The sequence below is a fragment of the Hirundo rustica genome, chromosome 11 (assembly GCF_015227805.2).
Source record: "Hirundo rustica isolate bHirRus1 chromosome 11, bHirRus1.pri.v3, whole genome shotgun sequence".
NCBI lineage: Eukaryota > Metazoa > Chordata > Aves > Passeriformes > Hirundinidae > Hirundo > Hirundo rustica.
In genome coordinates this window covers 17918845-17938393 of record NC_053460.1, presented here as the reverse complement: position 1 = coordinate 17938393, position 19549 = coordinate 17918845, and the positions used below count along the sequence as shown (strand labels likewise).

The window sequence follows — 19549 nt, the reverse complement described above, 5'->3', positions numbered from 1 at the left end:
AGACATGGACACGCTTTGCTTGTAACTGGCTGGGAAATCCGAGAGGAGAAATACACTTGACAAGGATTCCTGGACCCGATCAACACCAAACAAATATAAATAAATAAGGTAAGTGAAAGCAAGAATTGCTGAAGGTAATGATTGAAGCAGACTAAATACACGACTTTATAAGAGAGATGTTGGGCACAAAGCTACAATGAAGTTCAGTCACTCAAGCCTTGCATTCCTCAGGAGCGCAGATTTCTATCATAGGTTTAATCTTAAAAGTTGAATTAATTTGATTCTTTTAAAAATCTTTAATTCGAAGATAAACTTGATGTCTTTGTAGCCTAGATGTTTCTGAAGATCAACAATACTGAAATAAGTGTTCTGTTAATTTAAAATACTGCAGGTTTTGTAACCAGTTACTACCTAATTTACAAAACCCCTCAGCTTATCTTGCCTAAACTTGATGACTTCCAGAGCTACCATCTGTATAGAAGCATACGGATCTTCATAATTCAAATTCAAGTACTTATAGTTGTAGAGTCTTAGGAGAGAAGAGACTTTTGACTGAATCTACTTTAGAGGCTCGGGACCTAACCCGATCAATTTCCTTCACTGTCTCAGATTGTATTTTAGACCAATACTAGAGGAAACAAGCAAAATCCTCACCGAAAAGATCGTAAGTCTAAATTTAAATTTGAAAACAAACTCTTTACTTTGCAGTTCTAAAAAGGACAAAGCACTGAGTGGAAGACATTCACCCTGAATCAACAAAGAGAAGATTGGTGTCTCCTTCGGAGGCAAAGAGCTGCTAAATCGATAATTATAGTAAACACTCTGTTTAGCAGATGCTTCCAACTCCAAGGAACTGAGGCAAATACTAATTTATTGAAGAATGGAAAAAAAAGTCTCCTAGATAAGAAGAAAACAGACTAGGAAGGAAGGAAGACTTGGGAGGAAGATAAAATCTGTCTGAACCTTTGGAAGAATTCAAAGGAAGGACTGGTGTAAAACCTCGATTGTTCCAGGAAGGACATCCTCGAAACTGAATGTGATCTGCGACAGAAGACACAGACATTCACCTGCCGGGTGGGTATAATCAAAATCCACAGCAAGTCAGATGGAAGAGGTGAAGTTGACAACTTCTCCTCTGTTTTCTTCTTTGAGTAGGTAGTTCGATGGAAGTCCTTTGCCTATGAGCTAGTGTGTTCATGTGTTTGTTTTCTGGTAATATTTACCTATACTATTTTGTACCCACATATATCAGCAAAATTCAAGCAACAAGAATATGCTAGAGTAAGATTTTGTTATTTCCTTAGAAATTTCAACAAGAAAAACAAATGGGTGAAGAAAGCTTGAAGAGAAGAAAAGGAGAGGACAGAGGAAGAGAGGACAGACAATCCATTCAGAGCCATGAACCCCAAACGATGAACCTACAAAAGCAGGCAAACCTTTTTCTTTTCCCGCTTTGGTCCATGTGTGAGGGGTTGGCTGAGGGAGGCAGAAGGGGATATCTGTGCATATGCATCAACATACAAAAATCACTACTGTGTCCCCATTTAGCAAAAATATGCTTATGTCTCAATAGTGTGGTTGGTTTACATTTTCAGAAACTGGTAATTGCTAATTAGCTCTGATATAAACAGACTAAAACTCCAAGAATATGTCGTTGAAGTTATCAGTTATAAAAATAATTCAAAGACTTATTCTAAGTTGATCAGCTGAGGCATTTCACAAACTTTTTTCCATGTATACTTTTCAGAAGTTGTAGTGGGTTGTCCAGCTCATTGTTTCTGAAAGTTTGTTGTTTATAGCCAGGAAACAGGCAGTGGTACTTGAAGACGAATGAAAATCTGTCTTCTCCAGAAAATTACAGATGCTTTAGAAAACAGTTGTGTCGATTCCTCTCAGGAGGGAGTGGCATTTCTCTTAAATTTAAGTAGCCTGGAAAGAGATTATCTATGTGGTTTTAGTTTGGTGTCAAGACTGGAAAAATACTGATGTTATTAGAGTAGCCACAGCTATCAGAAAATATTAAGTAACCCATGCCTCTTCTTTTAGTAATACCTGCCTCAATTTCAGTGGTTTTGTGTAATATTGTAGGTCACTACAAATTTAGGAGAATGTGATCTTATCACCACCCAGTGGTATCAACACAATTCCCAGGCACAAATATTTAAAGCAAGGAAAGGAAAACAGCAGCTCAACAACAACAAAAAACAAAAACCAACAAACCTCATCCATGAAAGACAATTTCTGAATCTTAGAACATTTAGAATTCATCAAGTGCTTCTAAAAGAATGTCATTGCTTAATCAAAGAGGGAAGGGCAAGTTCACCCATTCAGGGTTATATTTGAGTCTCACAATCCAAAAGACAGTTTAGTTAAGGAAATAGGCAGGCAGAACACAAATAGGTGTACTTTTGAAAACAGCAGGACTACACCACAGGGTACATACAGATCTTGGAAAGAAGAGTGAAACTTTGCAAATTTGTTTAATATATTTCTTTATAGAACTTATATACTGAAAGCCAACAGAAATAACTCAGTAATGACAATTACTGTAGTTTTACGATCTTGAGAAGTATTTGGTGAATTATTAGAAATTGCTTACAAAAACATCTCATTCTGTTTCAAGGTGGGCCTCATTAGTGGAATCTCTATGATTGTTGGTACAATTATTGGCTCAGGGATCTTCGTTTCTCCAAAATCTGTGCTTGCCAATGTTGAAGCTGTGGGTCCTTGTTTAACCATCTGGGCAGCCTGTGGAGTTCTGGCAACATTAGGTAAAGGACTCAACAAAGAATCTGAATCTTTGCCTTAAATTTTTATAACTGTTGTTTCTGCATACTACTCTCATTTCACAAATTAGCTAATAGCACCTAGACCAAAATCAACTAATTCCTCCTGTATATGTGCATAGCAGTACTCAACCACAAATTTAAAATGGGGTGTTTATAGAAGACAAGTTTTAAAATTGTAAATCACACTCAATTTGAAATAAAGTTTTAGATTTTCCTGCTTCTTCCACTGACTGTAATAAAGATAATACCCTTCTACTTAAATAGCTGGCAATATGTGAAATTTACTGGTAGTAAATTTACTGGTTCTTTCTGCTAGCTTTCAACTCCTGTGATTCTAATTCTATTATCTGAAAATTTAGCACTAAGCACCTCAAAATATTTCAAGAAGTAAAACAAATAAATTTCTGAGCATTGTGTCAAGTGGGGCAGCATACAAAAAAAATCTTAATTCAAGATGCCACATACAGCAATAGAACAGGAAGTATCACTGTACCTTAATGTGGAGCTTAGCAGACATTTTAGTTCAAAAGATAGTCTGTTTTTTCAAGGTTCCAAAAGGTATGTCAGCCAGGGCAGTTCTCACTTAAATGCTTCCTACATTGTTCATTTCTTAAACAGAAATGGAACGAAATCAAAATGTTTGTTTATACTGCTTTTGGTGAAGTCTTAAACATCAATGGTAATAATTTTTAGACTGCATCTGAATAATTTCAGGGTATTTTTTTTAATTGCCCACAAGTAACTAAAATTTTATTTTGTGTATACAGTAAAATATACAGAAACATGGAGAGAGTAATGATGCAGATCAATTTCTTTAACCTTTCTACCTATTAAACGTGATCCTCTGTTCAAGCAGTCCCAGGTTCAAAAGTGTATGAACTAAACCTGCTTTTCTTGTTATTCAGGTGCACTTTGTTTTGCTGAGCTTGGTACAATGATCACAAAGTCTGGGGGAGAGTATCCTTACCTTATGGAGGCATTTGGCCCAATTCCAGCATTTTTGTTTTCTTGGACGAGCTTACTGGTTACAAAACCCAGTTCATTTGCAATCATCTGTCTCAGCTTTGCGGAATACGCATCAGCTCCTTTTTACCCGGGTTGTGATCCGCCCCAAGCTGTCATCAAGTGCCTTGCAGCAGCTGCTATTGGTAAGAGTCACACTTTTTAAGACAGAAAAGCTCCAAAATTGCCCAGCAAATTGTGTCTGGCCCCATCAATAAGTGCACTTCAGCACCCAGAAAATTCCTTAGGTTCATCTTCACAGAGACACCAAAAATCTATTTAAGACACAATCCAGTGAGTCCTTCCCATGATAACTAATTAAACAACATAAAAAGGATAGGTTTAAAAATGTGTTGGTTTTTTTTTTTTTTCCTAGTCTGAATTTTTTTTTATTCTTCGTTAAGATAGATACAGATGTATAATGAACACTTATCTCTAGCAGAAAAGGAAGAAAAAATAATTGTGGAAATACTATTTCTTGATTATTGGAATGCTGTGCAACTTCAAATATTTTTTGCTAAAGGGACTATCAAAATCTAATTTGTAAACCAGTTTTTCCTCACTATTTTAAAAGTTATCCAAACACATAGTAAAAGTAAAGTAAGAGGAAGTAAAAACTGTATATAATATAGACAAAAATTGTGATGGAAAAGCAGTACAGTAAATAAGGGGAGGGACAACTTTTCTTTAAATTCTGGCAAGCAGTACAAACATTTATAATTTGATTTCTTTTAGTGGTAATTACAATTGTGAATTCACTGAGTGTGAAGCTGGGAAGTTACCTCCAGAATTTTCTCACAGCTGCTAAAATGATCATTGTCACAATCATTATTGTAAGTGGAATTGTTCTCCTTGCACAAGGTAATAAAATATCTGTTATTTGAAAAAATTGTTTTAGCTGTTGCTATGATCTTTAAAAAATTCCCCACTGACAGAAGAGACACAGTAATAAGGCACAGTCCTGAAACTCTTCATTCAGGGTTTTAGTTCTGCATCTCTTGGAAATGATGGTATTTTCTTTTAGAGAAGGGGGATAGTTGGAAAATGCAACACTACAGATCAGTGAATACAAAAGGGTATTAATTAATTTTATTTTGAAAAGTTTCAAAACATGAGACATATGTTTGAATGTTTTTTTCATCTGGTGGGAATACAAGAATTAATTTCAACACTAATCAGTAATCTTCCTCTTGTTTGCAGGAAAAACCGAAAACTTCAAAGATTCTTTCAAGGACAGTAAAATTTCTGTTAGCTCTATCAGTCTGGCATTTTATAATGGACTCTGGGCATATGATGGATGGTAAGGAATTTTTAGTAGCCTTAACAGTTACAGTTTAACAGCCTTTCACTGGTTTACTCTCCCCATAGAACTCTCTGAAGAAGTTAACAACTGACTGTTATTAAGAATGTCTTGATGAATTCTGGAAAAATAACACTAGTCTGGTCAAAAAACCCCCACAACTCCACCCTCTTTTTAATTGCTGTTTATTAGGGAAAGAAAATATATTCAGTCCTAAAAGGACTACTACTACTGCTTTGCTGCTGAAGGTGCTTAGATACTGTAGTAATGAGGAGAATATAATACAGTTTAATTCCATTGTGTTAGACAAAATAGCTTTCCCTGCAGGTTACCCCACCAAATTCCATTTCTTGTCAAATACGTGGTGGTGTTTGATTAGTACAGGAGAACATTAGTACAGGAACATTGTGTCAGAAATTATAAGGTTCAACTTGCAGGTTTTTTCTTAGGGAATGTCAGTTGGCACAGAGTTCTGTTGGCACAAATCCATTGTTATTCTTAAATGTACAAACTGCAAAAGTCTGCATATAGGTCTGTACTTTGGAAGCAAATAAGAATATAATCTTGGTCTACCACACAGCAATTCCCATTTAAAAGCTTTTGAAACTGAATTTATTTTCAATAGATTATTTTTTTAGGTTCTGTTTACAAGCTTTGTATCTCAGCTCAGGCATGTAAATCTGCTAATTCAGGCATTCATACGGATTTTTTAAGAGGGCACAGAAGCTGATCCCTAAATAATTATTTGTGTATGTAACCACCAGGCATTAATATTTGAAAATTTGCCTTTGAACTGTAAATACTAACTCTTCAGATTTTCAGAGTGGATGAATATAAAAACCATATTTCATTTGGTCTGCATGCTCCAGCAACAATGAGTATTTGGAAATTATAATTCAGATAGGTATAATCCTTAAAAAGGTTTTTGTGCCTGTTTTCTAAAGATAGTATGACTTACAGAACCGCTGTAAAACACCGGCAGATTTGCTTTACTCTTTGCCCTCAGCACACTGTGCTTTTATTTGAAAAGAGCCAGGTACTGCAAAGCTTGAAGTTGAAAGGCGATCTTGTAAATCTAAAATCAAACAAATTTTTGTTTGATTTTTCTGGGATATTTTATCCAAGATTTAGAGTCTCAGAGATACTAGAGATAATGTGTAATGAGAAAGAGATGGTGAATCAAGAGGCTGACTTTTGGATAAGAAGCTCACATAGGCTTAGTCCTGTAGTTTTCTCATTTAAAAGATTGATTTCACACTTTTTTCTCTTTTTAAACTGAAAAGATTAAAAACAATAACACAAGAAATAGCATCTCACCTCATAGTATAGTCATATTTAAACACCTGACTGCTAAAATACTCCATGAATGTTTTTCCTTCCAGGAATCAACTGAATTACATCACAGAAGAACTTAAAAATCCTTACAGGTAAAACTGTGAAGAAAAGCAGCATTTTTATTTGCAACAAATCAAACACTATATATTTTGGGTTGTTTTTAAAAATACTAATATTCTATTATTCAAGGTTTGAGCACTACCAGGCAAAGCTAATTAGCCTGTATTACAGGGTTTGTATCTTTGCATAGTTTGTTTTTTTCCTTTTTTATAATCCTGATTTCCATAGCTCAACAGTAAAAAGAAAAAGGAAATACACCTAAAGAGCATATAATGAAAAGTAAGAATCCACAGTTTATGATGACAACTGTACCAGTGATACAGCAATGCTGATGGGGTCTTACTTTTCCATTCTTTAGAAATCTACCACTGTCTATAATTATTGGAATCCCCTTGGTTACGGTTTGTTACATTCTGATAAACATTTCCTATTTCACCGTAATGACTTCAACAGAACTCCTGCAGTCCCAGGCAGTTGCTGTGGTAAGCTACTTAATTTTGTAATAGAACATCTGAAGAAGGCTGTGTGCATTGAAGTCATGTAAGTCCTTAAGTTCCATTAATTTTTTGTAAGATAACATTAATTTTAGTCTAAGCTGTTAGTGCCATCTTTTCCCCCATTATCTATCATTTCCTAATCTAAAATTTCAGTAATGCCTGTTAAAGAATAGTTCTGTCATATCCAGATGGGAATAAAAGAAGGAAGCAAAAGTAGTGCAGTCTTCAGCAAACATTTTGTAAACATTTGCTGGTCAGAGGGTTACTTCTTTCCATAAGCATCAAAAAGATGGAAAAAGAAATAACATCTGACAGTTGCTTTACCAATTTCAGTGTTTCCAGTATTTCTAAGAAAGAAGCACATGCCAAATGACAGTAGATCAAAGTTTTTATTACGGAGATAACAGCAAATAGTCCATCACTCTCTTCCACCTTATTATTTTTGGGGTTTTTTCCTTAACAAATTTGAAAGATATTATTTTTACATTTTTGCAAGATATACTCTTAGAGGTAAAATTAGAAATTACGTAAGCTTCTGAAACCATAAAAAATACATCTGCCCCTTCAGTTCCACTCAGTAAATTTTCCATGTCTCTGAAACAACAGCTGAGGTCCTGCAACAATCTTCCTAATGTTAGTTTTTGGGGAAAACAAACAGTATGTGACAAGCATTTAAATATATAGTCTAGCACAGTGAAGAAGTACAGTAATGCTGAAATGCTGTTTTTTTTTAAAAAAAATAAAAGCTTTTAAAATTTAGATCTTCTGTGCATTTCAGCAGCTTGTCTGCATGAGATGGTACAGCCCAGCATGTATGAAGTTAGATCCTGTATAAGAACTAGTCCCTTTCAATACACCCTTAAACTTACAATCTGAACAACACACATCATCTAGCACTGAACTGATCAGACTAAATTAACAAAATCTCAGAATTGGCGCTGAGCAGAGGCAGCACAACAAAAGGAATGCTCTGTGCAGAGAGGTCTATACAGCTGTAAGTACCCTTTGAGCGTCCTACTTCTGTACAAAGAAACATCACTGATGTCAGACTTGTGCAAAACCAAAGGTCTTTATGCTTGACTTACTAAAAAACAACAACAACAACCAAAAACCTAAACCTACCTGTCAAAAACATTTAAATCCAAATTCATTTGCTGTTGGTCAATGTACCTACGTGAGATCTACAGCAACAAGCAACATACCACGTCAGAGGTGAAAACTCAAATGTAGTGAAAGACCAGAGGGAGTTTGTCCTGTGCTTGTTTGCCCCCAGGCTTGGGTTGTCATGCTGTCACTACTAATGTTACTCCTTCTACAGAGGCTGGGAACAGCTTGTTGTATGGACAATGCTCTGCAGCAATGCCATCTTCCTTCCTTCTGTCTTTGCAGGCACATCCTAAAAGAGATGTCTTTAACAGAATTTCATTTGTGCAGTTTTTATGTTTGTCTTCTAATGTTTCCTACAGATGTTGCATCATAAATATCATGACAATAATATTCCACTCCCTTTTATAGTAGTAAATGAATTAATCCAGGTCTTTATTTGGCAAAGCATTCTTTAATTACTACACAAAATATACAACATGGTTTTGTTTTTAACATAGCTCAGATACCCATTTACTTCACCTACAAAGAGGCTCTAACATTACTGAATATACTAAACGGTAGTTAAGATGACAAAAGTGATTAATTTTAATCCTATATCCCAGACATTTGGCGATAGAGTCCTTTATCCAGCCTCTTGGGTAGTTCCTCTCTTTGTGGTATTTTCAACACTTGGATCTGCCAATGGCACCTGTTTTACTGCAGGCAGGTAAGTCCCCATTCTAAATATCTTCAACTGAAAGGTTTTGAAGGATGGAAAGATTTATATACGTGTATCTACGGACATAAGGACATTCTTCTGATCCACATTATACAAAATTCAGTTTAAGATTGCCTATAAATCTAGCTATATTGTTTAATTTTCAAAAACAGTGGCTATTCAGGTTTGAAAAAATTAGAAAACATGGTCTCTTCTTAATTCAATGAAGGTATACCACTATAGCACAAAAGGTTTTTTCATCTCCCATAATTTTTAAAGCTGAGAATTAAAGAGCTAAAAGTTAGCAGTAAAAACAGGACTACACCAGCAAAGGTAACAGAGAAGATAACTGAGAAACGATTACTTTCTATCAGTTGTTCCATTTACTATCTGAAATATTTTAAAATTTCAAAAACATCTGAATACAATGTGGCTGTAAAGACCAGTTTTTGACAAGAGGTTGTCAATATAGCTTTTTGCTATGAAACTCATGAAAAAGGAAATATTTAATTAAAAAGGACACAGTAGGTAACATTTCCCAAAATAATTTTCTATTATATATGCAAAATAATGATTCCAAAATTAGTTTCAAGCATTTTATTTTAATACTGGTTCAGAATTTTTTTTAGCTCACTGTTTTAATACTGGTTATTTAATTTCCCTTATTTTAAATTGCTACAATACTCTTAAAATCCCAATGTATGCCAAAGAAAATTGATGAAATTAGTTGGATGTCTATTTTTAATAACACCATTTAAAGTCCAGGTGCCACACTAACTACATTGCTTTGTTTTTGTTTTGTCAGACTGGTTTATGTTGCAGGTCGTGAAGGGCACGTGCTAGAGATACTATCTTACATTAGTGTTAAGCGCTTAACACCAGCACCTGCTATCATATTTTACGTAAGTATATATTCTAAGTACAGAAAAATTATCACCAAAAAATCTGCAGTAATAGATATTTTCACAGCTTCTTACAAGCAGTTTTCACATATATCTTTAACTATCTAGGCAAGAAAATTGCTAAATGCATTTTGCAAAAAAGACTACTTAAAACTCTCACCTTCTCTAATTTGAACATATTCATTCCAGAACTGGATTTTAAAAATCAAAATCATGAAGAATCAATAGCATGAAAACAAAACCTTAAATAAATGGTTAGTATTAGGGAATTCTTTCACAGTATACTTGCAAGCAACCTATCACCACCCTGTTTCTTCCATGTAGGAATATTTCCTTCATGTAGAAAATTTACATCTCACAAAAAAAAAAAAAAAAAAAAAAAAAAAAAAAAAAAAAAAAAAAAAAAAAAAAAAAATCAAGTTAGTAAATACATTTAGGAATAAATCTAGAACACCTTGGTTTTTTTTATTTTGCCCATTTATCTTTGAGGCAAAACAAAATATATTCAATCCTGCCAGGAAAATGAATCCACTAACACCAGAGGTTTATGTCCAAAAAGGAGACAGAAGACCCCTGCAAGTTTATTCAAATAAAGAGAGAGGCCATGGGGCATTTCCCCTGGGGTCTCTCAAATCATTAGAGGCTGGAGCCTCCTTTTTATCTTAATTTCCCAGCTGCAGGTCCCTCTCTCTTTCCCCATTGGTTGAGGTACTTGAGAGGTGCAGACTTCCTGCATCACCTAATACAGACCTCCCTTCTAATGTGTCCTTCCCTGCCTTTTTTCTTTGTCCTTGTGTCTCTGTTATTTTTCTCTAAATCCAGAGATTTAGCGCAGTCTTGAGTGAGTAACAGTCTGTGTCAATTAGGGGAATTCCTAAGGAATTTATGGTTCTCCCCATTGCTTCTTTCACCTCTCCTTATCTGGCCTTATCTACCATCAGCTCCACAGTTTGTTTGTAAAGACAGCTCCTCCTCATTCTTTCAATCCCTCCTCATTTTCTCAATAATTGCCTTTATGAACTTTAGTTATCATTGACTCATTGATTTAACTTTCTGTTCCTGGGTCCTTTTTGGTTTTGCAATTATGTGCAGTGACATAATTTTCTGTCCTTTGTAGCCTTTTCTGGATCTGTAGGCATGGCTGCCACCTGCATCCCCTTGATCACAGGGTGAATAAGTTGCATTAAGCAAGGGATCATACATGGTAAAAAGATTAGAACTGATATAGCACATAAGAGGGAAAAAAGCATTCATTTAATCTATATTCCACGAGGTAACCATGAAAACATGTCTCATTCCCAACCTTTCCACGTTTGTACCGGTACATGAGCTAACTTTCTTATTCTTTTTGTTATTTGATTCACCACTATTCCATTGTCATCTATTTGCAAACAGCAGTTAGAGTAATTTAATTTTTCACACGCTCCCCCCTCTTCTACTAATGGATAATAATGCCATCCAATGTTGAAATATTTAATTCCCCATCTGAGTGGATTGGTCAGCAAGAAGGTGAAGAGCTGTAGCTGTCTGGTTGGTTATTTCAAAGACAGCTTGTAACTGAATTATCCAATTTAAATTAAAATAGGTCCTTTGGCACCTGATATAAATTCATTAGTATTCCAAGTGACAGGTCCATGGTGTTGTATATTCGCTTAGGCAGCCATTCATCCTTACCACACTTTTGGATGCTCCCTCCAGCCAGGGACCCATCAATTGACTGCTTCTCTCTAAGCATATACCTCGATTCTTAACTGATTTCCCTGAAGTTGTGGTAGCAAAAAGAACAACAGCTTAATATTTCATACATAACATTTTGACCAGTTCGGAGGTAACCTGCAATAATGTTGGCCAAAAATCCAATAACACCCTTTCAAAGCCCAGGTCCCATTGGCAAAGGGGCCTTCTGGATTTTCATCATCAATTGGTGGGCCAAAATACAGCTTGTTTCCTGGCCCTAATGATCCTCCAAAAATAGTTGCCCCACCCGAGAATCACAGTATTTGCATTTTCAAGCTTCCACATGAGGTTTCCACCAACAGTTATATCCCAGATCTGTTTTGTTGGATCTGGACCAGAACTTATTAAAGGGGTTTGAATTCTGGTGTTCCACTTCTACTGATAGTCATGGACAATATGTGTCTTACTTGTGGAATTATCTTGGGGGCAGCTTAAAAATAAGTGATCAAAAAACCTGTCTTTCCCCACTTCTTTACAGCCTTCAAAATCCCTTTGGTAATGATGGTTGGAACACCTTACCCAGCTGCCATTACTGAGCTTGACTTGTGTGTTGACTCAAACACACCGAGTCATGTGTTTGACTCCATCTGCCTCGATATGTAGAACAATCATAAAGAGGGCAATTGGGGGTCCAACAATCTAAACCCAAAGATAAAGTCCAGTCACAAACACTTTTTCCCATGTATACACCTGCTGTTATATTTAGACAATAAATGCCTTTTTCAGAAGAATGAACTTCTTTCCTCATCCCAAAATCCTGTTCCTTTATGGACCTCACTGAGAGTGTTGACCCACCATTTAGGTTCAACTGGGCCAGTCTTCAGATCCCCCTGGCCCTCTGCATACCCAGCAATTGTTAAAGGTTTTTGCTACTTCTTCTCCTGGGACTAAAAAACAATTCTCCCACCTCTGGCCCAAACCTAACTGACACTATAGAGGTAAGATTATTAAGAGAAACATTCTAGTGGTGTAAGCTAATTTTCATGTTGTCTTCTGCACCACCTGTGGTGAGTGAAGGCATAGAAACAGCTTGACATAAACAAAACAATGACAGCAAGTATTAGCACCCCAGTGAGTGGAGACCCTAAAGCAGGGTTTCCCTTACAGATTATTAAAGCAGTCTATGGGTAGGCACATGAGGCTCCCCCCACTGTTGACACACCAGATGGTGCTCCAGTTCACTCCTGCGGAGTGTCAGTCATGGACTCCTGTCCTTCTCCTCCATCTGAGATGTCCAGATCTCTGGGGCTGCAGAGACCTTGACCCGAGTGTGGTGGGTCCATCTGTGTTCAGCTGTGCTGGTGGCTGTTTCTGTGGTCAGCAACACTTGGAAAGGTCCATGCCCCTTTGGCAGCAGTGGTGTTTCTTTCCACTCCTTACCGAGGACTAAATCCCCTGGCTGGATGTTATGAAAAGCAAAGTTCAAAGGGAGGGTCTGTGCCAGCTGAGCTTCTTGTTGAAGAGATTTCACAAGAGACAGTATCCTGGCCATGTATTGTTTTAAATATACATCACTTATTTTCACCCCCCCATTAGGCTGAGAATTAGAATGGTAAGGAATTCCAAACATCAATTTAAAGGGAGGTAACTGAATATCTCTTCTGGGTCTGGCCCTTATTCTTGCTAAAGTCAGTGGCAAGAGCCTTACCCATGATATCTTAGTTTCTATCACCAACTTCAAAAAGTGTTTCTTTATTTCTCCTTTCATTCTTTCAACACAGCTTGAGCTCTGGGGGTGCCAGGGGGTGTGGAGGTTCTATTGTATTCCTAAAGCAGTCATAATTCCTGGCAGAATTTTTCCTGTAAAATGAGTTCCCCTATCTGAGTCTATTGCTTCTACAATCCCATATTTTGGATTTATTTGTTCCAAAAATACTTTAATAACTGATGCTGTAGTTGCTGAAGTGTTGGAAATGCTTCTGGCCACCCTGTTAGCTGACACACTATTACCAGAAGGTATTTAAACCTTGCCACTAGGGGCATTTTGATAAAATCCACCTGGCATCTTTGGAAGGGACATATAGGCCAAGGCCTCCCTCCCCTGGCAAGATTCTCTGTAACCCTATTATTGGTTTTAGCACAACTCAAGCAACCTCAATAGCTCTCTTTGCCACAGTAAAAAGTCTCACAGCAGCATACATTTTGAGGAAAGCTTCTGCCAGTCCTCGAGAGCCCCAGTGGCTCCCTTCATGGAGTTTTAATATCTGTAAGGCCAGAGCTTTTGGTCCACTGCTTACCATCCCTTGTAAACCAATTATCCCCTCTTTCTTCTGCCTCACTCTTCTTAATTATCTCTGGCAGTGCTTGGGTTACTGGGAGCAAGGGGAGGATCTTAGAGATTTCTGGCAACACTGCAGCTTTCCAAGCTTCTTTATCAGCCAGTTGGTTACCTATTGCCTCCTCTGAGCATCCTGCCTGGTGTCCCCTAACCTGTATTATTTGACACCCCTGTTGGTAAATTTACTACCTCCAATAGGTGAGAAATTAAACTATCATGAAACTGTTTTCCCCCTACACATTAATAAACCTCTTTTTCTCATATTTTCCCACATGCATGCATCACTCTATATGCATATTTAAAATCAGTAAAAAGATTCACTCTCTTGTCCCAATTTAATTCCCAGGCTCTCACAAGCACACACATCTCTGCTGTCTGAGCTGACCCCGTGGGCAGCAGTCTCTTCTGTTTTAATTCCTCTCCATTAATGATAGCATATCCTGCAAATCACTTCCCTTCTACCACCCTTGAAGACCCATTAATAAACACATTTTCTCCCTCAGGCCAGGGAGTGTCTCATAATTTTCCCCTAGCCTAGTTCTGGAGATCTATCACTGGAATGCAGTCATGGGTTTCTTCCTGGCCCCCCCTCTCCAGGGCTGTTCAGACAGGAGGCTGCGTTAAACCCTTCCCCTTTTCAATTCTAAACATTAAACAAAATTCATACTGTGATAACTGAGTGCTGGTCATCTACTTAGAGGCTCTTTAAGTCAACAAAGCTTTAACCTGATATGAAACTCTGACAATCAGACACCCTCCCCTTGTCAGATTTTGGGCCTCAGTTACCATCAAGGCTGTGGCTGCACAGTTCTGCAGACAGTGAGGCCAGCCTCTGGCCATTGGGTCTAACAGCTTAGAAAAATAAGCAGCAGGCTGCCGTGTTCTCCTGTGTTGTACCAAAATTCCTTTAGCATGGCTTGTTTGACCTCCACATATAGCTCAAATTCCTTTTCTGAGTCTGGAAGATTTGTCTTTTAATTTTCTAAAACTTTGCCCTCCTTCTGGTGTCCATACCATAACATTAGGACTGTCTTGAGTTAAAAAGTCATATAAAGGTCTGGCTAAAACAGAAAAATCCTCAATCCATGCTCTGCAGTACCCCATCAACCCTAAAAACTGCTGTAACTCTTTCTTTGTCTGAGGTAATGGTACTTGTAAAATTCCTTGTATCCTGTCTGGATCAATACACTGTAACCCTCCAGTCAAAATGTGTCTCAAATATTTAACCTTTTTCTCTATCAACTGCGGCTTCTTTCCAGACACTCTAAATCTCTTTTTAGCAAGAAAATTAAGCAGCTTCACACTAGCCTCTTCAACCACCTTTCCTATTCCCCTGATAAAAGCAAATCATCATACTGCAACAACCTAACCGTTGAAGGTGGAGTAAACTCTCTTAGTATTTTCTGCAAGGCTTGCCCGAGCAAAACCAATGACCCTGTATATCCTTGCAGGAGGATTGTCCATGTCAGTTGTTGTTTCACCATTTTCCCTTCTTCCTCCTGTTCCCACTCAAAGGCAAAATACTGTTTACTGTAATCAAGACACTCCCAGAAAACATCCTTCAAATCCAATACTGAATAATACTGATGTGAAGAAGGGGGTTTGATTCAGGACTGTATAGGGATCTGGAACTGTGGGATGCCTTGGTTTGACAATTTCACTTGTTATTCTTAGATCCTAAACCTTTCTGAAGGTTCCATCTGGTTTCTTAACCGGCAGGATTGGAGATTTATAGTGAGACATCCATGGTTCCAAAAGCCCTGCCTTTAGCAGGGACTCAAAGACAGGCTGTAACCCCTTCTTTCCCTCCCTTGAAAGAGGGTATTGTTTTTTAGACACCTCTTGTCCTGGTTGCTCCAATTATTTGGGCTGGCCACACTTCTGGGTTTCTTTCAGCATAAGCTTTCTCAGGTATTTTGCACTAAGTCACCACAGTGTTGGACTCTGTGTCATTTTTTGCAGTACTAATTTGTATTCCCACTTCAGCTATCAAAACCCTTGCCAGTAAATGAAAATCACAATTAGGAACAAACAGGAATTAATGCATTTCAAACCTATCCTCCACATCTACTAACAGTGGTTGAATAAAGTGCCCTGGCTCATCCTTTCCACTCATCCACTCAATAATCAAGGATATTTTTGACAATTTTTCCCCCCTTGGGGATAAAATACAAGGTGGATTCAGAGGCCCCTGTGTCTATCAGGAAACACACCTCCTCTTAATTTGGACCCACCTTAAAAGTTAGCAAGGGCTCCAGTGTGATGGGTCCTGGTATAATGGGAGCCACTGACACCCCTGACAATCCATCTCCATTATCCTCTGGACTTCCTCCTCCTGAGGGTCCAGCTGTCTCTGGGGACATTCCTGCTTCCAGTATCCAGCATATTGATTCTCTCCCAGTTGCAGTTTGGATTGGCTCTCCCCTGCTGGGGAGGGAATGCTTCTGCCCCTTCCCTGTGGCCAACCCTGTTCCTCCTGTCCCCAGGAGACCCCTTGGACCCTGAAATTTATTCTTCTGCCATCATCTTTGCCTTTGCTTTTGCCTTTTCTTCATCCCTTACATATATCTGCTTTTCTAACCAGTTCCTCCAGAGGCTTATTTTTCCACTCTTTCTGTACTCCTTTCCTTATCTCAGGCCAGGCTTTAGTAACAAATTGTACCTTCAGCAATGTGTCAAAGGTTGGTCCCTCAGGATCCATCCCCCCTTGCTTCTGCAAGGCATCCCTAATCCTCTCCAGCCAATGGGAGGGGCTTTGATGTTTCTCCTGTTCTAAGGACATAGCCTTAGCTATGTTCGTTCTGGGAGCTGCTGATTTGATTGCCCTAATCAAATACGCCCAGTGATTATGGAAGCGAGCCAGGCTGGCCTTGGTATTTGGGTTCCCCCTGGGGATGGCATCATCCACTGTAGGTGCGTTGGGTCCAGCCCCCCTCACTGCTTGTGGATGCTCATCCTCCCTGAGCTTTCTGCAAAATCATTCATTTCTCTTATGACCCAAACAAAATCCCCGAAAGAAAGTCCCAATCCTTCCATGTATTTCCCAAATACCTCTATCTTTTCCCCCTCCCCTATAGGATCATCCAAATATGGGGGTAATCCCTTTTTCAACCCTCTTATATCCTGGATAGTAAGTGGTACAATTACAAACCCAAACCCTACCCCTTGATCCCCCTTTTCCTTTTCCTTTCCTTTTCCTTTTCCTTTTCCTTTTCCTTTTCCTTTTCCTTGTGTCTCTGTTCTTTTTCTCTAAATCCAGAGATTTAGCACAGTCTTGAGTGAGCAACAGTCTGTGTCAATTAGTGGAATTCCTATGGAATTCATGGTTCCCCCATTGCTTCTTTCATCTCTCCATATATGGCCTTATTTGGCTTACCATCAGCTCCACAGTTTGTCTGTAAAGACACCTCCTCCTCATTCCTCTCAATACCAGTAACATAAAACCCCTAAAAATATATTTTTATCTTCTAGATATTCAGTCAACAATAAAACAGTTTAATGCATAAAAATTATAAGCATTTTGACTTAAAATGGAATTAAGATTGCACACAAAAATAACCACATTGGCAGGATGTAGTGACAATCTTTAAAGGTGCTGCAATACACTTGCACTCAAATGTTTAAGCAAAAGCATTCTCAGTTCATACTCTGGAACACTAAACATGCAGCTGTCTTGAAACAAAAGTAAAATTCAGCCTTTTTTCTATAATAGACACTAATTTTTGTTTTCATTTGTAGGGGGCCATTGCTATTATTTATATTATTCCTGGTGACATTGATACACTCATAAATTACTTCAGTTTTGCAGTCTGGATATTTTATGGTTTAACTGTACTTGCACTGATTGTTATGAGGTTTACAAGGAAGGAACTCAGGAGACCTATCAGGGTAAGTTCTGTATGGATTTTCCTCCATTCCATAGATGTTGTAGCATGAATTCACACTAAGTATCTGGATATTTAAACAGCACCCTTAGGCAGTATCCTTGTTTTTTACTCCCCTCACCTGAAATCCAGCCATTTAATAGCAGATCTGCACTTGGACTAAGCTCATAAGGACTGGGAAAAGACTTCAGAATGTTGATTTTTTAACTTGCACCGACCACAGGGCACAAGCCAAATTTTCAGAGATGGGTAATTGCAGTCAGCAGACTAGCATTGAAAGAATATCCAAAATAAGACACCAGGTCATTGCATCTAAGTCAGTCCCCACATTTATCAAAATACCAGGTTGTACACTGCAATTTGAAATATTCACTAAGAGATCTTAGTGAATAATTTGGCTGAAGAGTTTTTCCTATCCGTATTTCTGCTACTCGTCAATTGCCCTGTCTGATTCCAGAAATTTTTAAAGTAAAAAAATGCATAAGGCAATCCAAATATTCTTTTTTACAGGCAACTTCTGTAAGAACAGCTAAAGAATGAAGAAGTGATTTTATTCTTTGTATTTTGCAGATACCCATCATCATTCCTGTCATAGTGACACTGGTGGCAATTTTACTGGTATTGGCACCAATCATCAGCGCACCTGAATTGGCTTACTTGTACTGTGTTTTATTTATACTTAGTGGACTTATCGTTTATGCACTTTTTGTTCATTTTAAATTCAGCTGGACACAAAAAATATTAAGTAAGTATACCTTGGGTATAGCCTGCTCCAAACCCAACAGAACATTTTTGCTAAACTTGAGATTAATTAGTATGATAATGCTCACTATCTGGTCAATCCCTTCTAAGCATGTGAGCAGAATGTGGAGGGAAGCAATGTTGATAGCATGCAGTGAGCTTTACCGAAGACTGTTTTTTACTCTTTCCTGTTGAAAAGAAGTAATGTCTGACTTGAAGAAAAATTAATCTTAATGCACAAAAAACAACATATCACCGTAGTAGCACAAAGAAACAGAACTAATTAATCTGTAAAGTTAAATTTTTGAATTATCTGTATTTCAAAACATTAGCAATTAATTAAAGATTAGCAGACATAAATTCTTATGCCACCAAACACTGGGCTTTTCACCTTTTTATTAATTTTATTATTTTTAAATTAATTTTACTATCCTTACTAAAGAAAATATTAATAGCAGTAAGATAAAAAATAATCCCAGGGCTGAGTACAGTGAAAGCTGCAAGAACTCAGTATGACCATTTGTGAACTGATTGTACAGTCCCTGGAGACACTCTGATATTATCTCAGGTAAAACAGGATACACAGGTGTTCCTAAAAGGCTAATTGGAATTAGCTGAATACAACAACATTAGTAGTTCTACACGCATTAAAAAAAATCCATCATCTGTCTCTCTTGTCCCCAGGACTATTAATTATAATGTAAAAATTACAATTAATTATATTTTTAATTATGTAATTGGAAACATTGTACTGTAACATAAGTTTGGAAATGTGGAATGCTGTAGTTTGGATCTTAACACTCTTTATTCCCCACCCTTTATTTTTCATTTTGAAACAGGAATGCAAATAAACAACTAGATAGTTTTCTCCTTTAGAAAAATATTTTGAATTGAAATATTGTTCCCTTATAAAGCCTCTAACAATAGATCTTTTCCTCAGAGCCCATCACGATGCACCTCCAGATGCTTTTGGAAGTTGTTCCAGAAGATGAAGTTACTGAATGAAGTATTTTATACCCTCCAGGTTGTTTTTAAGTGCTGTACTACTTGAAGTAGATTCAATTTAGTTTGGCACACATATATACTTGCTAAATTGTTATGTTTGTAATGGTGTATTAGTTTTGCAACACTTTAGTACTTCAAAGCATCATATGTATGTAATAAAAGATTTCTAAGCCAGACTACAGCGTCCAGCAAAGCTGGTTTAATTGTTTGTTAAT

General features: G+C 37.4%; 1 protein-coding gene across 4 annotated transcripts; it reads left to right on the top strand.

The window, feature by feature from the left end:
• SLC7A9 (solute carrier family 7 member 9) lies at positions 1 to 19345 on the top strand. 4 transcript variants are annotated; one of them, XM_040075233.2, is made up of 14 exons: positions 1 to 108; positions 709 to 1074; positions 1305 to 1430; positions 2624 to 2771; positions 3695 to 3937; positions 4527 to 4652; positions 4992 to 5091; positions 6474 to 6518; positions 6845 to 6968; positions 8693 to 8796; positions 9593 to 9689; positions 17443 to 17592; positions 18159 to 18333; positions 19270 to 19345. In XM_040075233.2, exons 3-14 carry the CDS (start codon positions 1326 to 1328, stop codon positions 19332 to 19334), a joined length of 1482 nt encoding a protein of 493 aa, XP_039931167.1. In that variant the 5' UTR covers positions 1 to 108; positions 709 to 1074; positions 1305 to 1325; the 3' UTR covers positions 19335 to 19345. The 4 variants fall into 4 exon arrangements, with proteins under 4 accessions (XP_039931167.1, XP_039931169.1, XP_039931170.1 ...); XM_040075235.2 differs by lacking the exon at positions 8693 to 8796 and having other exon boundaries at positions 9 to 108; positions 6940 to 7026; XM_040075236.2 differs by lacking the exons at positions 6845 to 6968; positions 8693 to 8796 and having other exon boundaries at positions 9 to 108.
• Positions 19346 to 19549: the final 204 nt, after the last annotated feature.